Source organism: Felis catus, chromosome C1, assembly GCF_018350175.1.
Source record: "Felis catus isolate Fca126 chromosome C1, F.catus_Fca126_mat1.0, whole genome shotgun sequence".
NCBI lineage: Eukaryota > Metazoa > Chordata > Mammalia > Carnivora > Felidae > Felis > Felis catus.
In genome coordinates this window covers 47,659,396-47,683,293 of record NC_058375.1, presented here as the reverse complement: position 1 = coordinate 47,683,293, position 23,898 = coordinate 47,659,396, and the positions used below count along the sequence as shown (strand labels likewise).

General features: G+C 40.4%; 1 protein-coding gene across 7 annotated transcripts in view; it reads left to right on the top strand.

The window, feature by feature from the left end:
- The first annotated feature begins 9,497 nt into the window (after positions 1-9,497).
- OMA1 (OMA1 zinc metallopeptidase) overlaps positions 9,498-23,898 on the top strand; it is a 173,575-nt gene continuing 159,174 nt past the window's right edge. For 4 of the 7 annotated variants that reach the window (XM_045035917.1, XM_019837106.3, XM_006934772.4 and 1 more), the window contains exons 1-3: positions 9,498-9,590; positions 20,396-20,920; positions 23,311-23,539. In XM_045035917.1, the coding sequence (XP_044891852.1) occupies positions 20,415-20,920; positions 23,311-23,539 (735 nt within the window). In that variant the 5' untranslated portion in view covers positions 9,498-9,590; positions 20,396-20,414. Of the gene's footprint in view, positions 9,591-9,662; positions 9,684-19,742; positions 19,803-20,393; positions 20,921-23,310; positions 23,540-23,898 lie in introns of those variants that run through there. The other 3 variants (XM_003990140.5, XM_019837105.2, XM_019837107.2) reach the window with 3 other exon arrangements.

Sequence of the window (23,898 nt, the reverse complement as noted above, 5' to 3'; positions counted from 1 at the left end):
TTTCAGTACAAATTGGCCGTGAAAGTGTGCTGTATGGGCAGTGTCATTTGTGTGGAAATCAAGAAGGAAAAGGCATTTCTTTGTTTCTGTGGGATAAAGGACCATGAGAAGTGAAATCAGGAACCCCAGAGGAGCGTAAGGTAAGAGCAGGAGCTTCCTTGGGGGTAAGAGCCAGGATCTGAGCTGGTGTCTGGTTATGGATGCACACAGAAATAAAATGCAAATATTCATTGATGGGGATAATAGAGCTTTCTGTTGTCTCCAGCTATGCTTTTATGTATTTCCTAACTTTTCCACAATGATTATAACTGGTTTTAATAATCAAGGAAAAAATGCAGAAATTATTTAAAAGAAGGGCAGTTTGTGGTGCTGTATTATTTAGACTTTAACTCAGATCTTCAGAAAATGCTTAAAGAACTGGCAAACTGGGTTCTTCCTTTATTAAGTCTAATCAGACCACTAAATACTATTAAAGCAATAATTTTCATCCTTCATGAGTATAATTATCCTCTTCTAATTATTCTCTTTGATCAGCCTGGGGAGTTTAAAAATGTATTATTGGGGCGCCTGGGTGGCGCAGTCGGTTAAGCGTCCGACTTCAGCCAGGTCACGATCTCGCGGTCGGTGAGTTCGAGCCCCGCGTCAGGCTCTGGGCTGATGGCTCAGAGCCTGGAGCCTGTTTCCGATTCTGTGTCTCCCTCTCTCTCTGCCCCTCCCCTGTTCATGCTCTGTCTCTCTCTGTCCCAAAAATAAATAAACGTTGAAAAAAAAAATTTTTAAAAATGTATTATTATTATTTCATTAAGAAATCCTAAGTAAAAGCAATTACTGGCTTATATACTAAAAATTAATCAGGACATATTAAACAACTGTCTAGTAGCCACACAGAAATAGTTAGGCTTGGTCATTGTTTATTTTACTATACTTTTCAGAAAACAAATGAATATTTTAAGTTGTGAGTGACTAGACATTAGCCACTGACTATATTTCTTGACTGTGTTGCATTAGTGATTTGGGGACAGGAGGATCAATACAAAGGCAATTGCAATAATGTGGGATGATTATTATGAGAAAGGAGGACGGGGCTATGACAACATCCATTAGGGAAAACTGATGGAATCTGGGGTGGAGGTGGGTATCAGTTTAGGGAAGATCTGCTTGAGGAAGTTCTACTTGAACTGAGACCTGGCGATAAATAGGGATTTGTCAGGTATGAGAACAAGAGGGAGGGAAAATGGATCGAGAGAGACAGCAGATGTGCAACACTGGAGTGTATCAGCAAGGACTGTTCCAGTTGCAAGTGTTAACAACTCAAACTAGTGTAAGCAAAAGAAATTTGTTGACTTGTAACTGGAAAGTGAGAAGGGGAGATGTCAGCTTCAGGTATGGCTAGATCCAAGGGCTCAACTAATGTCAGGTTTCTATTTCTCTCTTCTTATCTTTATTCTGCTTCTGGGTTGGCTTTGTTTTTTAGGCCAGCTTTGTCCACATCATGGGCAAGATGGCCACCAATCGTTCCAGTCCTATATTCTCCTAATTTAAGGGCCCCAAAGGAAAGTTATCTCCTTTAACTTTCCTTTGGAAATAGAATTGTTGTAGTTGTTAATTAATCTGAGGATATTTATTTATAAATAAAGACAGCATGTGAGTGGGGAAGTGGGGCAGAGGAAGAGAGAGAATTTAAAAAAAAATTTTTTTTTAATGTTTATTATTGCGAGACAGAGAGACACAGAGCATGAGCAGGGGAGGGGCAGAGAGAGAGGGAGACACAGAATCCGAAGCAGGCTCCAGGCTCTAAGCTGTCAGCACAGAGCCCGACGCGGAGCTCAAACTCACAAACTGCGAGATCATGACCTGAGCCGAAGTCAGTCGCTTAACCAACTGAGCCACCCAGGCACCCCGGAAGAGATCTCACGCCCCTGAGATCATGACCTGAGCTAAAATCAAGAGTTGGATGCTTAACCAGCTGAGCTACCCAGGCGCCCCTAAGCTGAAGATCTTGAGAGGCCATCATTCTGGACTTAGGGTGGGCCCCCAATTTAATGACCGGTGGGTGTCCTTATAAAAAGAGAGGACGCACAGAAACACAGAGCAGATCATGACATGGAGACAGGGGCAGAGATTGGAGTCATGGATCTACAAGTCAAGGAGCTCACTTGTATGGAAGCATGTTAGTGATTTTGTTCTGGGATTTAGAGTGGGCCAACCTGGGTCTCAGAGCCACCACTTATAGTCTTAGTAGGAATGACATCAGCACAAAATGCTCCTGGTGCACAGAAAAGTGGGACAAGTCACCAGGCCTGGTGCAGATGCATACAAGACTTGCCAGAGTGGGCGACTACTGCCCTGTGTTTTGAAGAATAAATTAGCCAGGTGACAGTAGAAAAGGCATTTGTAGCAGATGCTACTGGTGCCCACTCATACCTACTGGCATGTTGGTGCCTGGCCCATATTTCTGCACATGCTGGTTCAGCTTGCAGCTGTCAGCGTCTGAATCCCTTTGCTGGAGGCTTTTTCTGAGCTTCCAGGAGCACATGAAGGAGGCTGGAAGTGCTAGAGAATTAATCATCCCCAGGACAGCCCTCAACCAATGAGTAGCTGGAGTTGGTGGATAAATAGACCAGCAACTTCATCCCTCTGTTTGGAAACTCTGAGGTGTGTGTTACACGGTCTTCCCACATTCATCAGAGGGACTCTCTCCATCTGCCCCCAGTTGTAACTTGTTTGTTAATGCATCATTTATTGGCTTCCTTTCCTTCCCTGTCTCACTTCTCTGCTCCCCAACTGGTGCTGCCTGGGATCACTTCCCAAATGAATGATTGCATCTGATTCCTTGTCTCAGGGTGTCCTTCTGAAGGAACACCAAATTAGTCTTCCACACAGAAAACATGGCATGTGCAAGAGCCTGGGAACCTAAGTGTGGAAATCTCATGACACATTTAAGTGATTGTCCAAATTATTTGAGAATCTGCTGTCCTGGTCTTTTGGCCTACTGTGTGGACTCGCCTGGGGCTTAGAAGTAAGTGGGTACCATGTTGCAATGACTCCTGTTTTATTTTGAGAGTTGTTGGAGTTTAGAATAGCAGGGGATTGTTAGTTTTCCCTGGACTCTCCAGACAAACACAGTGCCGGGCACGCAGTGTGCATTCCGTAAGTGATTTTGAATTAGTAAACTTGTTTATTTTATTGAAATTAGTGTATTAAAGAACTCCAGTGCCTACTGTATAATGCATGTTCAATAAACGTTGTTGAACAGAATCTAAGGACATCGGCAAGTCAGACTTTCTTTGAACAGGCGTTGTGCCACCTAGTGGTGAGTTTGAGGAGGAGGGGGGGACTTTGCAGGCATTGGTCTTGTGCTCTAGAATTTCGGGGACTTTGATTTTAGTTAGGGTTCAAGGTTGTAAGCTGAGATATTTGTTTTTTTTTTTTTAATTTTTTTTCAACGTTTTTTATTTATTTTTGGGACACAGAGAGACAGAGCATGAACGGGGGAGGGGCAGAGAGAGAGGGAGACACAGAATCGGAAACAGGCTCCAGGCTCCGAGCCATCAGCCCAGAGCCCGACGCGGGGCTCGAACTCCCTGACCGCGAGATCGTGACCTGGCTGAAGTCGGACGCTTAACCGACTGCGCCACCCAGGCGCCCCCAAGCTGAGATATTTGTAACAGCAAAATGACAGGGATAGCTTAAATGTCGAGGGACAGCGGGGTGATAAATTAAATGATGCAATATCATTTCCATAGAACACCATGCAGTGATTAAAATGGATTAAGGTGATCTATATACGTTGGTCAGAACTTTTTTCAAGACCTGTTGTTCAAGTGATAAACTGGAAGGCACAGAGAATACATATAATATGATGTCATCATGTTAAAAAAAAAAACAACAACACGAAAATTCATTCTGTATCTTTGGTTGTTCAAGAGGTGGGCTCAGCAACAGATTGGGTGGGGTGACAAGATGGTTTTTAAAGTCCCTTCCAGTTCGGAGATTTTATAATCCTAAGGAGTCAAAGTTTATAGTTCCTTTAAAAAATATACTGCTTTGACCCATATAAGAAGACTATAAAACTTTATGCAGGGACATAAAAGAAGACCTGGGTAAATGGAGACACATGTCAAGTTTCCTGGATTGATAGAGTCAACCTTGCAAAAGAATAAAATTCCTCAAAATTAATCTAAGTTTGTTTGTTTATTTATTAGAAAAATTTTTAACGTTTATTCATATTTTGAGAGACAGAGCGTAAGTGGGGGAGGGAGAGAGAGAGGGAGTCACAGAATCTGAAGCAGGCTCCAGGCTCTGAGCTGTCAGCAGAGCCCGACGCGGGGCTTGAACTCACGAACCTTGAGATCATGACCTGAGCGAAGTCAGATGCTCAACCCACTGAGCCACCCAGGTGCCCCTTAATTAATCTAAGTTTAAAAACGGCAACAACAGAATTAAAGTCCCAGTGCATTTTTTTGATGGGGAGGACTTGAAAAGTTACTCCAAAAGTCCATCCTGAAGGTCAAGTGTATTAGGAAGAGCCAGAAAATATTTGAAAATAAAATCTGTACTGTAAAATTAGAACCACACACTACTTCCAGAACAGACAGACAAAGGAACAAAAGAGAAAAGCCCAGAAGCAGAGGATTTAGTATATACCAAAAGTGACGCTTCAAGTCAGTCAGGACAAGATGGGTTATTCAGTAAACTGTTGGGACAGCAGTTACCTTGGTGATCCTCCCATGGGCACAGCACCTGCATGTGTCTTTTGTAAAAGCTCCACTGGCCTGATAATTCAGAAAATATTGTAGGTTATATTCTTCTGTCTGATCTTGTACTGAAATGAATTCCTGATGAAGATTTAAGAGAGAACAAACTCAAATACCAGAAGAAAATATTGGTAAACATATAATCTTGGGTTTGAGACAGACGGTAAATAAATCTCAAAGGCAGAAACCACCATGAGAAGACAGATTTGTTTATACCAAAAATTAAAAAAATTTTTTTTTTCAACGTTTATTTATTTTTTTGGGACAGAGAGAGACAGAGCATGAACGGGGGAGGGGCAGAGAGAGAGGGAGACACAGAATTGGAAACAGGCTCCAGGCTCTGAGCCATCAGCCCAGAGCCCGACGCAGGGCTCGAACTCCCGGACCACGAGATCGTGACCTGGCTGAAGTCGGAAGCTTAACCAACTGCGCCACCCACGCGCCCCGTATACCAAAAAATTTTTAAAGTACATATATCCGCTTACACGAATTAACAAAGTTGAAAGACAGATGCCAAGCAGGGGAAATGTTTATTATGCAAACGGCAGACAATTCTTAACTATGTAAAGTACTTTTGTAAGACCATAAGATAATAAGGAATATTTTATAGAAAAATGGGTTGAGGGCATGGACAGGAGATTTGCCAAAGAAGAAATCCGAAAAGCATATAAGCATGGGAAAATGTTTACATGGTTAAGAATCAAAGGACTGCACATTAAAAGGACAGCGAGAAACCTTTCATTCTATCCAAGTTTTAAATACTTAATTTTAATCTTGACTTCCAAGAGAGTGGCATATCTGAATGTTAACAGTGATTAATTATCTTTGGGTAGTGGGTTAAGGGTACTTTTCTCTTTTTTGTGTCATTTTTCTTGGTATTAATAGTTTTCTTTTGGGGCGCCTGGTTGGTTCAGTCGGTGAAGTGTCCGACTTCGGCTCAGGTCATGATCTCCTGGTTTGTGGGTTCGAGCCCCGTGTCAGGCTCTGTGCTGACAGCTCAGAGCCTGGAGCCTGCTTCGGAATCTGTGTCTCCCTCTCTCTGCCCCTCCCCCACTCATGCTCTGGCTCTCTCTCAAAAATAAATATTTAAAAAATGGTTTACTTTTGTAATAAAAGAGTAATAGTTTGTGCTGACTCTTAGAAAAGTGCTCAACTGGAATCTCTGGAAAACTCATCCCAGGGTAGCGAGCAAGGTTGTGTCCAAGCTGTGGCCTTGGAGTTGTTGACCCACATTGTATCATCTAGGCTTCAGCTTCAGGACCTGGGTCCAGGTGGCTGCTGGTTAGACAAGTGGAATGAGGTGAAGGCAGGGAGACCACTCAATGAGCTAGAGCATAACAATTCAGGTGGCAATAACACACTAGAACTTGGTGTGACCACTGTTTTCAAGCCCAAAAAAAAAAAAAAAAAGGAAAAGAAATTAAAGACATGTCTGTTCATGTTCTGTGGGAAGAAGGCTGGCCTGAGAGAAGAAGAAAGTAAAGCCAGTCAAGCCCAAGGATGAAGAAAATGCTGAGCTACTTTTTGTTGGAGTAGAACAGGCAGTTGTTTATATTGCTGCAGTTGTCTATGTTGGGTGACTTCAGACCCAGAACCAGTCATTTCCAACATCTGGAACAGTCATGCCTGGCACATGTTCAAGAAAAATGAAAGGCCACTTCAGTCAAGGAACCACCTGTCCATTACAGCCTACCAAACTTGTGACCCTTCTCAAGTCCTGTGGCCATCTTGTGTGGCTCTCAACTTGAACTGAGATCAGCAGAGTTGTGCTATCTGTTGAGCTTCTTTCTGTCTACACCCGGTTCTAACACAAGCCAAGCCTCACAATTCTTCAGAGTTACTCAGTATCCAGCTTCTGGTACTTCCTCTGGGAGGTATAAATGAAAGTCTTTCTGTATCCAAGCAGCTTCCACTTCTGGAGAAAACCCGAGTTACCTTGGGTTGGGTTCCCTGGAAACAGACTCTGAGTCTCTGTGTTCAGGGTTTTTGGGGTGCAGTGGAGGGGTCCTCAGGGACAACACCTATAAGTGAATAAGGGACAGAGGCCTGGGCAGAGGGAGAAGTGGTTCTTCTTACCAATCCTAGGGAGAGCTCTGGAGCTGGGGTGGCCTTATGGGGTTGTCCTCAATTGAGGCACAGGGGCCAGGCCTTTATATCTCCTAAATTAATCAGTCACTGCGGGCGCTTGGGTGTCTCAGTCGGTTAACATCCAACTCGTGATTTCGGCTCAGGTCATGATCCCATCCAGGGTGGGATCACACTGGGCTCCACACTGAGTATGGAGCCTGCTTGAGATTCTCTCTCTCTCTCTCTCTCTCTCTCTCTCTCTCTCTCTCTCTCTCACACACACACACACACACACACACACACTCAAATAGGAAAGGAAAAATTAAAAAAAATAAAAAACATCAGTCACTGAATGCATGCTGTTTCCTGGGGAGAAGGCATATTCTTTGATGAGGCCAGTTATATCAACCTCAGTCCAGGGAAGTCTCCAGGGAAGAAGGCAGCTGAATTGCCCTAGCAGACTGTAGGGGAAGAAAAGAGGTCCTGAGGGAAGTGAGCTTGCTCGAAGGATTTATTGTGTGGAATCAAAAGGTCAGACAGAGGGTTATGCTCCACAGGAGGTCCAAAGGACAGGCCATACTCAATGGCAATGGGAAATGCACTAGTGAGAGAAATACCAGCATCACTAAGAAGTTCAGAGGGGGCTAGGGTAGTCTCTAGGGTAATGATAGCATCCCGAAGCGATAGAAGCTAGGTGGTGACTTTAACCACCAGAAGCCTGGAGGCTGTAATTACTATAATAGCTGGCAAGTTAAGAGGGGCTGCACGGGTACTTGACCCTCAGGTGCTGTGAAGGTATTTATTAGTACAAGGTGTCCATAGGGGAAAACTAGATGGGCAGCCAATAGGGTGCTGCTTGATATCTATAACCAGAAGAAGGCAAGAATGGCAGAAGAGGGGTCAGAGGGTGGTTGCCTTAATACAAAAGTCGCACTTCCTGTACAGTTCTCAGATCTGAGTCAATCTTCAGACCTGGACCACAGAATCCATTGACTGAGAAGAATCCATTCCCTAAGAAGAAGAACCCTGCAACACAGAAACAGATATTACTGCAATGATTACTCTGTGGCCTATGGCCATTTTCACAGCCAACTATATGTTAGGGAAAGAGAAGTACCCAAAAGTTTTGCAGAGTCCAGAGGATCTTGTTGCCCAGAAACTCAAAGTGTTATCATGGCCTCTTTTTAAGAGTGGGGACTTATGGGGGTCAGGTAATGAGCACAGGTCTGTATAATATCCAGTTTACAATGAGTCCATGGGAGCATGGACCTATCCACTAGTCTTTCCTCAGTCCCTGAGTGCATAATTGGGAGTATATATTGAGAGCAAGCTCCACATTAGGTCTTTGGCCTTGAGTTCTCATGGTGAGGAAAACCAGGTGAAAGCCACTAAAACTGTCCCTTCCTTACCGAGTTGAGATAATAAATAAGAACCAATATTTCATCCAAGGGGCTAGGACGATGATGGTAGAGATTAATGCCACCATTAAAGACCTAATAGATACAGAGTAGTTGTCCCTGTCATGTCTCCATTTAATTTGCCAGTCTGGCCACTTCAGAAACCAGGAGAATGGTTTATAGACAACTGAAGATGTAATCATGTAGTAGACTTGATTATAGTCATTGTGCCATCTTTGCGATCTGTCATAACACAGTCCAAAAGGATCGGGACCACCTGGACATCCCAGAGAACCTATCTGTTCTATTGATAACAGCATGCTAATAGTATAACCCTATCTGTTATATTGATAACAGCATGCTAATCAGGCATGTTGAGCAAGAGATAGCTAGTACATTGGAGACCTTGGAAAGATACACGCACTTCACATAAACCCATGAAGATTCAGAGACCTGTCACTTGAGTTGTTAGGGAACCAGTGGTCAGGGATCTGCCAGGATAGTTCCTTCAAAGTAAAAGGCAAATTATAAAACACAAATAAGCAAGGTGAAAGAAAACATTGCTTATAATCCCGTGAAAGCGACACGTAAAATTGTTCATAGTGTTTATATCTTTTAAGATGTTTTTCATTGTGCAGAGAATATAAATATCACAAACTAATACAGAATCATATCACTATCTGATACCATGTTTATTTGCTTGTTTGCTTGCTTATTGCCTAGATCTCCTCACTGTGATATAAGCTCCATGAAAGATGCACTTGGTGCTGGATAAATATTTTCTGGTGGCATAAATGAGACATACCATACCCGTTGTTTTGTAGCCAGCTCTTTTCAGTTAACTTCTAGATGCTTCAGGTTATGCTTCATTTTTCTTAAACTGTGCCATTCCAGAAAGTCAGGTGAAAGCAAATTCTCACACTCCAAAGACTGCTTCTAGCACTGCAACTTTAAAACCAAGAAACCTTAGTCTTTGGGCTCCAGAAACCCTCTAGAATCTCTTTTCTTTTGGCCAGCACTGCCTTAGAATCTTCAGCGGTCACAGCCTTGCCTGGATCATTCTTTAGAGGAGCCAAATCAGGTTCCAAGGACGTAAGTGAAGAAGACGTGCCAGGCAAACAGCACAGCCCGCAGCCACGTCCCTCCTATAGCCACACGGGGGCGTGAGAGCGCCACGGTCCGCTCCCGGTCTGCGGCCCTCGGGAAGGAAGATTATGGGCGGGTGTGTCGACTGCCCGCTGTGGGCGGAGCAAAAGGCGCCAAGGACCGGGCAGAGGGCAGGAAGTAAGGAGGCGGGGCTTCTGGATGGGGTATGCGCTTGCGCAAAGGGCCGGTCTGAAGAGTCGTCTTCGCTTTCGCCACTGCTAGGGTCTGTCCTGTGGGGACGTCTTTGTCCCCCTTTTACGAGTTGGGCCGGGCCCAGGGGTGGGGGCAGAGTGCGAGAACTTCGAGGGGCGCCGGGGTGAGGGGCGGAGCCCTGTGAGCACGGGGAGGGGAGTGGGGGGCGAGGCCTGGGGGGAAGGGACGGAGGGGCGCCGGGTGTGTGTGGGAAAGGGTTGGGGAGAGCCGGGGGAGAGGGGTGAGTGGAAAAGGGGTACGGGAGAGTTGTGTCTCATCCCTCCCTTCCCCGCCCCCCCCCGCTCCCGGCGTGGAGTGCAGGGACCCCAGGGTGCTACTCTGCCGGCCGGGAAGTTGCTAGTTAGCAGGTGGATGTGGTTTCCGAGAAGATACCTCCCTCTCCCCTCATCCTTTCTCTTTGGCAGCTCCTTTTTTAAAGTAGTATTTCTTATTAACGCGGACGGCACGGTGTGCCTCACTTCGACACCTTCACCCGTGCAAAACCGCTTCCAACCGCCTACAGCAACTTGAGAGGCAGTCCCTCTCTTTCCTCCTCCCTCTTAAAGTAGACAACATAAGTTTTCCTACCTAAACCCTGCAATGAAGAACCCAACATTTCCCGTCTAACCACTGCAAAGGCGTTTTGATACTTTCTTCATAAACTTGTTTACAAAAAGAGCTTTTTATACTCTTTAAATAATGTCACTTGCCTGTGTAAAGCTGAGCAACAGTTTTATTGTGCCATGCAGTCCTCAAAGAGCAATTTTAGTCCGGGGCGACGAAAAGACCTCATTTGGAATTCAGGGATTGATCCACCGTAGGGACCCCAACCAGTACCGTGTATCCCTCGCTGAAATGCAGCGGGTGTATATCCATCATCTCAGCCGTGGTGACGGGGTGCATGCAGTCTGACATTTGGAAGCTTAAGAACCAAGGCTGTTGCCTTCCAATTTATTTTTTTTTTTAAGTCTTCCATCATGTGTGTACTTTGCTTGAATGATTATTTTAAAGTACATGTCCTATTTTTGCCAACCTGACGGCTGTTTCCATAGAAACCAGAGAAGAAATAGTCATTTTCAGCAGAGTTGTTAAAACTGTCTTCCAGGCTTCAGCTGTGAGTGCCAGTGAGTGCTGTACTTGCTCATTCTGAGATGGTGCTTAAAGAATTAAGGATCTGAAATGGTCTTAGAGGCTAACCATCCAAATTGCTTAATTTTCTCACATCATTAATTTAGTAATCCTTGAAGTTTGCCAGCCATGTTTGTTGACCTGCTCTAGTTCTTTGAAGAGGATAGGCCAGCCCTGAATCCTTCTTAGGCTCTGTGTAGTCTAGCGTTGGCTCTGTGAAATGTATAAATAGGTTTCTTCCCCCAATTTTTTTTTTTTTTTTTTTACCATTTCTCAAGGATAAGCCAGGGATTGCAAAATATCAGGCTCCATTTCTGTTCAAAATGACAGTTTATTGTCAGTGATGTCAGTGATAATGTTTTTACTTATGTTCATGTAATGTTTGGGGCTTTTGCTTGTACCTTCTGTGTCAGAATTTTTTTTTTTTTTTAATTTCACATAAGTCATGAGAGATGAGCAAGACTTTGCTTGCTATAATCGCAGAGCTAAGCCGTGCAATTGATGCGTATAGATATTAGAGATGAGAGGTTTTCTGAGGGGTGTAAGTAAATCAGTGGGTCTGGAGCTTAGGAATGGGTGAAGGACAGCCGGGGAAGGTGGCTGGAGAAATGGTAGGAGGTGGCATCAGGAGAGGCCTGGTCTTTCATATGCAGGAGTTTATTGAAGCCCACGGAAACCGTTGGGAATTACAAAAATAGTTGTTAGTTTTGGGGCTTACAAAATAATACACCTGGTAAAAATTTGAACAGCACAGAAATACGTGAGATGAAAATCCTTTACAGTGACTCAAAATAACCACTATGAATAGTTTGCTATGTGTTGCTTTAGATTTATTTGTATTTGTGTATGTTAGCATATTGCAGCATTACTGTTGCTGCAAATTGGGCAGAGATTTTTGTCTCTTTTTTTGTGGTTATCTCCAGCATCCAGAATGGTATGATACGGTATGTAGGACGCGCTCATTAAATATTTAATGAATGAATGACATCATTTAGATGGAAAACTGAATGGGGTCTTGTGTATGTTGGTTTGGTCAAGGTGGTTAATAAGCTTTGTTTGTTTTTTGTTTTAAGTTGGTTGCCAGCATTTTAAAACTGCTAACTTCCACATAAAGTTTGAATTGCTTGCTTTTCTTGAAAACATTGAACTGTTTGGTAACACTAAGTTCAAATTCCATTACACTTGTTGCATCTTCTTTAGATAGGCATGAATCTGCATTTATGTCAGGATGGCTTTGCCTGGACTCTACAGACTAGCACTGTGGCTAATACAATAGCCACTAGTCACCTATGGCCATTTTGTTTTAGATGAGCTAAAATGAACTAAAGGGGTGTCTGGGTGCCTCAGTTCGGTCGAGCATCTGGTTTCGGCTTAGGTCATGATCTCATGGTTCATGGGTTTGAGCCCTGCGTTGGGTTCCTTGTTGTCAACGCAGAGCCTACTTGGGATTCTCTCTCTCACTCCCTCTGCCCCTTCCCTGCTCAGGCATGAGCACATGCTCTCTCTCTTACAATAAATAAGTGAACACTAAAACATTCTTTTGCTCAGTCACACCAGCCACATTTCAAGTGCTCAGTAGCCATAGGTAGAAGTTAGCACATTGGACAATGAAGACACATTTCTATGACTGCAGAAGTTTCTGTTGTGCAGTGCTGGTTTACACATCTGAATTTGCCATTCCTGATATACAGAATTTTGGCAAGTAGTATTATTATTTTTAAGATTTGTATATCTTTGTCATTATACAAATCTCCATTTTTTTAAAAAAAATGGTTGCCTTATATTTAGCAATGTAGGGCTTATGTGAGTTGTGGGAGTAGGATTCTGTTGTCTGATTTGTATTTTAGATAGCTTTACTTCTTGTTTGGGGGGGACGAACTGGAGGGGTAGGAGTTGGTGGTAAAATGGGCAGAGATTGGAGGTTATGTAGCCATCCACAGCCTAAGGCCACAGAGCCCAGGAAGGGCTAGATTGAGACATTAAGGAGGCAGAATTGACACGACGGATTTAATGTGGATTGAGATCTGTTGTATGATAAAGTCACTGCAGAGATAATCCACTACTAATCTGGAACTGATTCAGTGTTGAAAATCGGGAATTTGGCTTTGCAAAGTATAGAAGGAACCCTCAGTTGTAATAAACAGCATGTATATTAAAATGTTATTAGCTTATGTATGAAATGTGTGACTTTTATACCTCGTAACCTCTTAAGTCAGAGGTCATTTATTCATGAGATACTCTTCCCTTTAAAGAGAGGGAATTGTTTTAGGGATAGAGTAAAAGCTCATGTAGCTCAGTTAAATTTAGGAAGTACAGTGGACTCTTGGGAACCGGGAGGGTATGAGTCTTGCCCCCTCTCTTTCTCTTTCTCTCCCTGAGGCTTCATGATCTTTTACTTTCTGCACATTGATCGATTCCATCGTCCTTTCTCTTGATCCACTTCTTTTGCAAGGGTTTTGGTTCCCGGTTCTTGCTTGCGTGCTACTTTGTGTAGCACCAAGTACAGCCCCAAATTATACATACCCTTGTACTTCTTTGCCTGATACTGCCTCACCAAAAGTCTTGTCAGTGTCAGATGTCCACGCCTGGCTCTGTGGCCAGTGGAAGGGGTCTCTGGGGAAGATTGACAGTCTGGGCCTATCCCTTAAATTGAGGCTATAGGATGCCCTTAGAAAGTGGGCATGTGATTGGACAAGTGTTTGAAGCTTATCTCCTATAGTAAAGAATGTGGGTTTGTGTTGTTTTTGTAGTATGACTTCTAGCAAAAGACTTTCTGTTGTTAAACCTTAATTAAGTACACTTCCCCATTTGAAACAATTCTTTAAAAACTTTTTTTTTCTGCATCTACCCAAACAGCATAAAAAACAATAGTTGCCTTGAACTATTGTGCTATTCATGGAAGTCCTTTCTTTTTTAAAAATTCATAACAGTGCATAATGCTTAATAAGGAACTGTATTTTATTATTCCATAATAGTCTTACTTAGATACATTCCCCCCCACCCCCCACCCCAGCTAGATTATGACATCCATGAGGGCAGGGACTGAATTTCATGCTGCATCTGTAACTCACAAGCCAGCTAGCCAATGAAGAAACTTACTGGTTACTCAAATACTAATTTTGAAATGATTTCTAGACTTCAGTTATTTTACTACTTTCATCTTGGTTTAAAAAAGGAAAAAAAAACTAGAAAGTATTTTGTTAATAACATCAGATTATTATGTATTAAATGTGGACTCTGATTTAAAATTGGTAGTAATTCCAAAAGGGTTAACTTGCAGTTAATATTTACTTATCATGCCCTTTATTCACATTTTATGTTATATGCAAGGGTGGAATGTTATATAAAAAATGTTAGTAACTTTTAAATAGTCTGATGTGGGTAATACTGTTTATTAAAACTGATTTTCTGAAGTTATTTTTCTAGATAATATTGTATTAGTCTAGGTTGAGTTAGATTTACATATTTTCTTCCAACTTTAATTATGAAGATTTTGAAACAGAAGAATTGAAAAAAAATTAATGAACATATATATAACCAGGACTTAGATACCATTGTTAATATTTTACTACATTGGCTTTATGTCCTATGTAAGTGTGTGTGTGTGTGTGTGTGTGTGAGATACAATTTGAAAGTAAGTTTTATTCATCATAAAGAGATACCTCCGCAAGTATCTCAGGTATAAATTATTCACCTGCATAACCACATCATTATAACCTAATAAGCAATACTTACCTAAAATAACCTAAAAGCAAATCTATATGTGAATTCCCCCATTAATCCCAGTTGTCTTCCAAAGCTGATTTTTTTCTTTCAAACTAAGATCTAATCAGAGTTCACACATTGCATTTGATTGTTACCTGTTTTTAGTATCTTTTGAAAAACAGCTTAATTGATTTATAATTGACATAAAATAAATTATGCATACGTAAGCTATATAGTATAAGTTTTGACCTCTGTGTACACCTGTGAAACCTACATCGCAAGCAAAATAGTGAACATATTCATTGCCTCCAAAACTTTATAATCCCTCTCCTGATCCTCTTTATTTTCCCATCCTCAGGCAATCAGTGATCTCTCTGTAAGTAAGTATAATTACTTTGCATTTTGTACAGTTTATATTATAGAGCTGGAATCATAGAGTATGCACTTTTTTGGCGGTAGTAAGGTCTGGCTTCTATCACTTGTTCGTATATAGAGATAAGATTTGTTTTGTATATTGCTTTTGTATCCTGACACCTAACTAAACTCATTGTAGGAGCTTTTTTTGTAGATTCCTTTGGATTTTTTACAGAGATGATCCTATTGTATAGGCATAAAGACCACTTCTATATTTCTTGTCTGGATGTCATTTATTTAGTTATGTATGTATTAATTCTATTGTATTGATTAGGAACTCCAGTATAATATTGAATTTAAGTGGTGAGAGTGAACATCTGTGCTTTTCTCCTGATCTTAGGAGGAAAGTATAGTCTTTCACCAATAAATATGCTGTTATAGTTTTCTGTAGATGTCCTAGTTTATGAGAGTTTTTTGTCAGGGTTGGGTGTTGGATTTTATCAAATGCTTTTTCTGTATTGAGATGATCATGTGGTGTTTCTTTTTCAGTGCATAGGTTGGATTACATTGATTGCTGAATTTTTCTTTCAACCTTGCGTTCCTGGGACACACCTCAACTGGTCATGATGTACTGTCTTTATATGTATTGTTGAATTAGATTTTCTAAAATATTAAGAATTTTTTCTGTCTGTGTTGATGAGAGATAGTACTTTATAGTCTTGTAAGTTTTTTTCTGGCTTTAGTATCATGCATGGTAATGCTGGTCTTATGGAATGAAATGCAAATTATTCATTTCTTTTCAATTTCCTGGAAGAGTTTGAATAGAATTATTTTTAATTATTCCTTAACTGTTTGACAGAATTCCCCAGTGAAGCTATTTGGGCCTGGAGCTTTCTTTGTGGGAAGGTTTTTAACTGTAAGTTAAATTAAAATAATAGATATAGGGCTGTTCAGATCAATTTCTTTCTGAGTTAGCTTTGGTAGTTTGTGTTTTTCAGGAAGTTGATCCATTTCATCTAAAATGTGAAATTTAAGATTTTCTCTTCAATTGGTTTTAAGAAATTTAGCTAGGATATGCCTTGGAGTAAGTTTCCTTTGTGTTTACTGTGTGTGTGTGTGTGTGTGTGTGTGTGTGTGTGTTTAAACTTGTTGGATTTGTTGGTTTACAGTTTTCATCAAATTTGGAAAATGTTGGCCATTCTTTTTTCTTTTTATTGTCTACCTACCATGCCTTCCCACTTTTCAGGGACTCCAGTTATACATATGTTAGGCTGCTTGAGTTATCCTATACCTTGTTGATGCTCTGTGCATTTTTTCTCTTGGTTTTCTATTTTGGTTTTCTTGGTTTCTATTGATCCGTCAAATTCACAAGTCTTTATTTCATTGTTATAATATCTAATCTGCTGTTAGTCTCATCTAGTGTATTTTTCATAGAAGACACTAGTTTTCTTGTCTAGAAGTTCAATGTAAGTCTTTTAAAAAAACATATTCCATGTCTAACACTCTCAAATTACCTTTAGCTTCTTAAACACATGGAATATAGTTATAATAAGCACTTCAATATCTTTGTCAATGCTGTCATTCATGCTACTTAAGAGTTAGTTTTTATTAGTGTTTTTCTTAATTAAGGTTTACATATCCTGCATCTTTGCTGCCTGGCAATTTTTAATTATAAATTGTACCTTGTTAAGTGGTGGATATTTTTGTATTCTTAACAACTGTTTTTGAGCTTTTTTCTAGAATGCGGTTTAGTTACTTAGAAACAGTTTGATCTTGTTGAGTATTGCCTTTAATCTTTGTTAGGTAGGGCTAGAGTAACTTTTATTCTAGGACTACTTTTTCTCTAATGAGGCAAAACCCTCTGAGTACTCTACGCAGTGCCCCATGAGTTAAAAGGTTTTCTGTTTTGAAGAGTGGAAATAGGCCGGATACTCCATGCTCCATAAGTCCTGCATGTTGCTCCTCTAATCCTGTCAGGTGATTCTTTCCCACCTCCAAGGACTTTCCTCACATGAGTGCCCTGATCAGAACTCAGCTGAATATAGGAGGCAGATTTTTCTGCAGGACACACTCTGGAGTTCTTTTTCTGCACAGTTCTGTCTTCTCGCATACTGTGCTCTGCGAGGTCTAGCTACTATGGCCTACTTGAACTCCCAGCTTCATCTCTCCGATTTAGGGCCACTTGTGGGCTGTGCTAGGTTTGCCCTCTCTGCATAGTGGCCGGGAAACTCTCCAGGCAGGAACTTGGGGCAATTGTAGGACTCAGTTAATTTATTTCCCATCTCTCAGGCGTCACTTGTTCTTCATTGCCTAATGTCCAGTGTTTTGAAACCATTGTTGTATTTATTCTGTTTTTTCACTTGTTTTCAGTTCCTCTTATTCCATCTTGACCCCAATTAAAAGTGCCAGGATTATATGTGAAAGGATCAAGTTTGTATTTTATTTTATATTTATTTTTTAAATATGTATTTATTTTAAATTCACATCCAAATTAGTTAACATAGAGTGCAATAATGATTTCAGGAGGAGAATCCAGTGATTCATCCTCTGTGTGTAACACCCAGTGCTCATCCCAGCAAGTGTCCTCCCTAATGCCCCTTGTCCATTTAGCCCATCCCCCCACCCAAAACCCCTCCAGCAACCCTCAGTTCTCTAAGAGTCTTCTGTATTTTGTCCCCCCTCCCTGTTTTTATATTATTTTTGCTTCCCTTCCCTTATGTTCATCTGTTTTGTATCTTAAATTCCACACGAGTGAAGTCATATGATATTTGTCTTTCTCTGACTAATTTCACTTACAATACACTCTAGTTCCATCCAATTTGTTGCAAATGGCAAGATTTCATTCTTTTTGATTGACGAGTAATACTTCATTGTATCTATATACCACATATTTGTTTTTAAATGTTTATTTTTGAGAGAGAGAGAGAAACAGTGTGATCGGGGGAAGGGTAGAGAGAGGGACACAGAATCTGAAGCAGGCTCCAGGCTCTGAGCTGTCAGCACAGAGCCAAATGGCCCGATGTGGGGCTTGAACTCGTGAACTGCAAGATCATGACCTGAACTGGAGTCCAATGCTTAACTGACTGAGCCACCTAGGCACCCCTCTTCTTTATCCATTCATCTGTCAATGGACATTTGGGCTCTTTCCATACTTTGGCCATTGTCAATAGCACTGCTATAAACATTGGGGTGCATGTGCCCCTTCAAATCACCACTCCTGTATCCTTTGGTTAAATACCTAGTAGTGCAATTGCTGGCTCATAGGGTAGTTCTATTTTTAATTTTTTGAGGAACCTCCATACTGTTTTCCAGAGTGCGGTGTTTTCTGCACCAGTTTGCATTCCCCCCAGCAGTGCAAAACGGTTCCTCTTTCTCCACATACTCGCCAATACCTGTTGTTGCCTCACTTGTTAATTTAACCATTCTTACAGGTGTGAGGTGGTATCTCTTTGTGGTTTTGATTTGTATTTCCCTGATGATGAGTGATGTTGAGCATTTTTTCATGGGTTGGTTGGCCATCTGGATGTTTCTTTGGAGAAGTGTCTGTTCAGGTCTTTTGCCCATTTCTTCACTGGATTATTTGGTTTTTGGGTGTTGAGTTTGACAAACGATTTATAGATTTTGTATACTAACCCTTTATCTGGTATGCCATTTGCAAATATCTTTTCCCATTCCATCAGTTGCGTTTTAGTTTTGCTGATTATTTCTGTTTCCATGCTGTGGAGAAGATTTTTATCTTTTTTTTTTTTAAATTTTTTTTTTCAACGTTTATTTATTTTTGGGACAGAGAGAGACAGAGCATGAACGGGGGAGGGGCAGAGAGAGAGGGAGACACAGATTTGGAAACAGGCTCCAGGCTCTGAGCCATCAGCCCAGAGCCTGATGCGGGGCTGGAACTCACGGACCGCGAGACCGTGACCTGGCTGAAGTCGGACGCTTAACCGACTGCGCCACCCAGGCGCCCCGAGAAGATTTTTATCTTGATGTGGTACCGGTAGTTCATTTTTGTTTTTGTTTCCTTTGCCTTCAGAGACCTGTTAAGTTAGAAGTTGTTGCAGCCGAAGTCAAAGAGATTGCTGCCTGTATTCTCCTCTAGGATTTTGATGGCCTCTTGTCTTATGTTTAGGTCTTTCTTCCATTTTGAGTTTATTTTTGTGTATGGTGTAAGAAAATGGTCCAGGTTCATTTTTCTGCGTGTTGCTGTCCAGTTCTCCCAGCACCATTAGCTAAAGAGACTGTCTTTTTTCCATGGGATATTCTTTCCTGCTTTGTTAAAGATAAGTTGACCGTATGTTTGTGGGTCCATTTCTGAGATCTGTTCTGTTCCATTGATCTGAGTGTCTGTTTTTGTGCCATTACCATAGTGTCTTGATGATTACAGTGTTGTAATACAGCTTGAAGTTCGGGATGGTGATGCCTCCTTCTTTGGTTTTCTTTTTCAAGATTGCTTTGGCTCTTTGGGGGCTTTTCTGGTTGCATACAAATTTTAGAATTGTTTTTACTAGCTCTGTGAAGAATGCTGGTGTTATTTTGATAGGGATTGTTTTGAATGTGTAGCTTGCTTTGTGTACTGTTGACATTTTAACAATATTTGTTCTTCCAAACCATGAGCATGGAATGTTTTTACATTCTTTTGTGTGACTTCTTCAGTTTCTTTCATGAGCTTTGTATAGTTTTCATTGTATACATCTTTTATCTCTTTGTTTAGGTTTATTCCTAGATATTTTATGACTTTTGGTGCAGTTGTAAATGGGATTGTTTCCTTGATTTCTCGCTTCATTATTGGTGTATAGAAATGCAACCAATTTCTGTGCATTGATTTTATATCCTGCAACTTTGCTGAATTCATGTATCAGTTTTAGCAGTTTTTCAGTGGAGTCTTTTGGATTTTCCACAGAGTATCGTGTCATCTGTGAAGAGTGAAAGTTTGACTTCTTGCCAATTTTGATGCCTTTTATTTCTTTGTGTTGTCTGATTGCTGAGGTAGGACTTTCAACACAATGTTGAATAACAGTGATGAGAGTGGACATCCTTATCATGTTCCTGACCTTAGGGGGTAAGCTCTCAGTTTTTCCCCACTGAGGGTGATATTAGTAGTGGGTTTTTTTTGTGTTGGCCCTTATGATCTTGAGGTATGATCCTTCTATCCCTACTTTCTTAAGGGTTTTTAATCAAGAAAGGATGCTGTATTTTGTCAAATGCTTTTCTGCATCAAATTTGTATTTTAAAAAATACATTTTAAAACTTAGATCTTACTATTCCATTACATGCTTTTCTGTAATGCCTCCTAGTTACTGCCAATTACTAAAGTTGACTGTTTTTGTTTGTTTAATCCATTTCTTAATCCCCAGTAATTTAACTGTTAAAATAAAAACAGACTTCCCCCAAGCAAAACTAAAAAATGAAAGAAGAAGAAAAAAATAACAACCAAGTTTCTAAAGTATATGTTGTAGAGTAAAAAGAAGTGAGCAAAACTTTTTTTTTTTTTTTAACCTCTTTGGTTTGTATTGCTGAGAGGCATTGCTATAGGGCTGGTGAGCAGAAACCTAAGATAATTCAGTCTGAGATGTGTCAAGGGAAGAACAACTGAACAGCAACAGTTTTATAAATATTTCCAGAGGTATTTATAACTTATTTTTTGTGTTCCAGATAATCCAGGAGAAGAAAGATGAGCTTCATCTATGGACTGCAGTCTGCTACTAGAAACTGTGTTTTCTTCCGATTTCATTTGCTGACCAACTGGAGACTGTGTAACACACTAGCTGTCACCTCACCAGACTGCCATCAAGTACAAATTACTCATACAGTTAATAAGTATCAGGGTCTGGGAGTACAGCAGTGTGATAGGTTGACTTTTCTGCCTAAAAATTTTTATTCTTATAGGACTCTTAATACCAAAAGACCAGGATGCCTCTTGAGCGTGAGCCATAAAGAAATTTGGATGGTTACCCCAACATGTGGTGCACGGAATGACTCTTTTTCAAGACAGCTCCTGATAGAAGAAGTTGCAGGAGCTCCTTTTCTCTCAGTATTGCGTCCCCTAAAGTGTCTTCGCATGAGAGAGAGAGACATCAGGAGTTTCCACACTTCTCCTCGGTTTCAAGCCGCTCCGGTTCCTCTCTTGTTGATTATTCTTAAACCAGTGCAGAAACTATTTGCAATCATTGTAGGCAGGTAAAAAGCTTTAAAAAAAACAAAAAACAAACAAAAAAAACTTAAAAAGGTATTTGTAAAACTATACTTTTAAAGAAAACTTGTTAGATTTCCCTCCCATATTTAGCTCAAAATTAAGTTTCCAAACGGTTGGTTCTACCCAGTTTTGTTAGAAATGATTTAATCTTGAAATAATTTACTACATATTATAGTATAAAAATGAGATCTTTAAAAAATTATATAGGACACTTTTTAAACGATCTTCTGATTACAAGAATGAGAAATGTTGGGTATAGTTTGTAAGAACAATACTTAAAAACATAACTTTTTATTTTACGAAATCTGAGGCAACGGGTCATGAAACTGGGAGTTCACTTATTTAAGAATAGGCTCATTCCTAGCCAAGTTAATGCTTAATTAGCTTTTATTTTTCAGTTCTATTTCCATCACATCTTTGTTATTTTCTCTTGGGTAGTCCTTCATAATAATTATGTTTTCACCGCTAAATAGTACCTTTTATTTAATTTAAACCTCCCCCCATAATTAATCTTGTTTTCTCTTATTTGCTCCATGAAGAATGAAGAAAGGTAAAGTTAAGCATTGTCTCGTCATTCTTACATTTGATGACTGTGAAGGCCTTTCTAGCTCTCTTACTCTCATACTAACCAACCCAGTTTTCTGTGATTTGACACTGGCACCCAGAAAATATACAGTTGTGTTAGCTCTAGTTGTAGGTAACGACTGTCAGAGAAGACCAGAGCTAGACAACAGTTAAAGTAGTAAACACAGATTTATGCAGAACTTTTGCAGTAGGGGAAGAGAGACCTAAGTATAGAACCAGAGTTAATCTGAATATACCATGGGCAAGTGGGAATTTATAGCTGAGAAGCAGGGTGGGGTTTGGTGGATAGAAAATTACTCAGACGAAGCATCAGGAATAAGTGGGGATTCTCCCTAACCTGACCCCACTAGGCTTCTTGCTGAAGGCAGGTGAGTGTGATCAGACATCATCTGGAGGCTGGAGAATGATGAGGAACTCGATCAGGTATCGAGGGTGATAAGATACGGAGGATGGGGAAATTCTGTTTAACCTGACTTAGCAGGATTCTTGCTAAACCTGGACAATGCAGAGATGAATACAGAAGTCCAGAAGTGAGGCCTAGTTGAAAAAAGTTCAGGGGAGCCTGAGTAGAGTCTGGTGCAAGAGAGGATCTTTGTCATAACTCAGCCCAGGGTCTTAGGCCAATGGCTCTTTCTCATCCTTTTTAATATTATTTTTAACTTTTGGTTGTTTCCATTGTAATCACTTAACATTTTCTTTTAAGCTGTGTTTTCATCATACATTGAAGGCAGATGATAAGTCATATGAAGTTTTAAATGGGAAATAAATATACTTCATAGTCTGGCCTAAGTCTTTTCAGGTTGGGACACTTTGAGGCATCTTAGGAGTGTCACTTAATAAAATTAAAATAACTTGAAGTTATTTTGTAAGATGGATTTTGTCAAGAGAATGATGTATATATCTTAAACTTTTGTTGTGATTTCACAGATGAACTCACTAGGAAAAATTTTGTCTTGTTGTTGAAAACATTGCTTGTCAAAATGTCTGTGATCTCTGATAACCAGCAGGGAGTATTGTTGCCTGGTAGAAATTAGACCTCCATGTGTTAACTATACAGTCTCTCATTTTCTTGTTTATGATGTTTATGCCCTTATTACCTTTCCTTTATTATGTTCTTGAGGGGATAGTGAAGTTTCTGCTGGTGAGCAGTGTTTATTTCTAAAATCAATGCTGAGGTAGTTTCCCTTGTACCTTGCTGAAGTACTGGCAGACTGTGCTGGAAGTCTGATGAGCAGGGGGAGTGAATTGTGGTTACAGGTATAGATGATTGTGCTGTAACCCCTCAGATGTTTATTTGAACAGATCATCCCTATCAAGTAGTTAAGTACCCATACTCTAGGATCACATGGTCTTCCTTGCCTGGTTTTCCCTTATCACCTCTGCAACCTTGGACAAGTCCTTGGACAGTTCTCTCTGTCTCAGTTTTATCTTTGGTAACAGGGTTTTTGTGAAGATGAAGTGAGATGACATATGTATAACAATTAGAACAGCAGCTTGCATGAGGTAAACAGTCAATAAATGTTAACTAGTGATAGTTGTAAAATAGCTACTCATTTAGTGTTCACCTTTAAAATAAGAAGAAACTTTAAATGAGCTTTAGAATTTTTATAACTGGTTACTTTTTCATCATTTAGCTAAGAATTTTATAAATGGAGAAAACTCATCTATACAGAGAAATATTTCACAAAAATTCAAGTATTTGATGACATAGAATTCTAGTATAAGATTAAGTTTTGTTGATACGTGCTGATACTATTGTCAGAACTTTGAATTTTTCTTTCTGCTCTAGGGGCATAAGGAAATGGTGGCAGGCACTTCCTCCTAACAAGAAGGAACTATTTAAAGAAAGTTTAAGGAAGAATAAATGGAAGTTATTCCTTTGTTTCAGTAGTTTTGGATTGCTCTTTGTAGTGTTTTATTTTACTCACCTGGAAGTGAGTCCTATCACAGGAAGGAATAAGCTACTATTATTGGGGAAAGAACATTTCAAACTTTTATCCGAACTGGAATATGAAGCAGTAAGTAGTAAGAATTGTTTATAATTAGATCGCTTAATATAATACTCAAAGTGGCAAAGTTTCTTAAGTATGAAAGATGCACTACTTTTTTATGTTAGTCTTTGATAGAAAATTCGCATTTTCCCAAAAGGCCTCCAAAGTTGCATACTTAGTGTTCCTGCTACCTACATTGCATTTCCTTTCATTCATCCAGCTAATTCCTGCTCATCACATGCCACCTTAAATGTCACTTTCTCAGGAAAGTCTTCCTTGATTATCCAGACTGGGTTAGGCAGGTTGCCTACATTATGCTCTAGTGGGAATCCTTCATACAGACTGAATTATGAATCAGCTCATTTATAATTGTGTCCAGTGCTTGG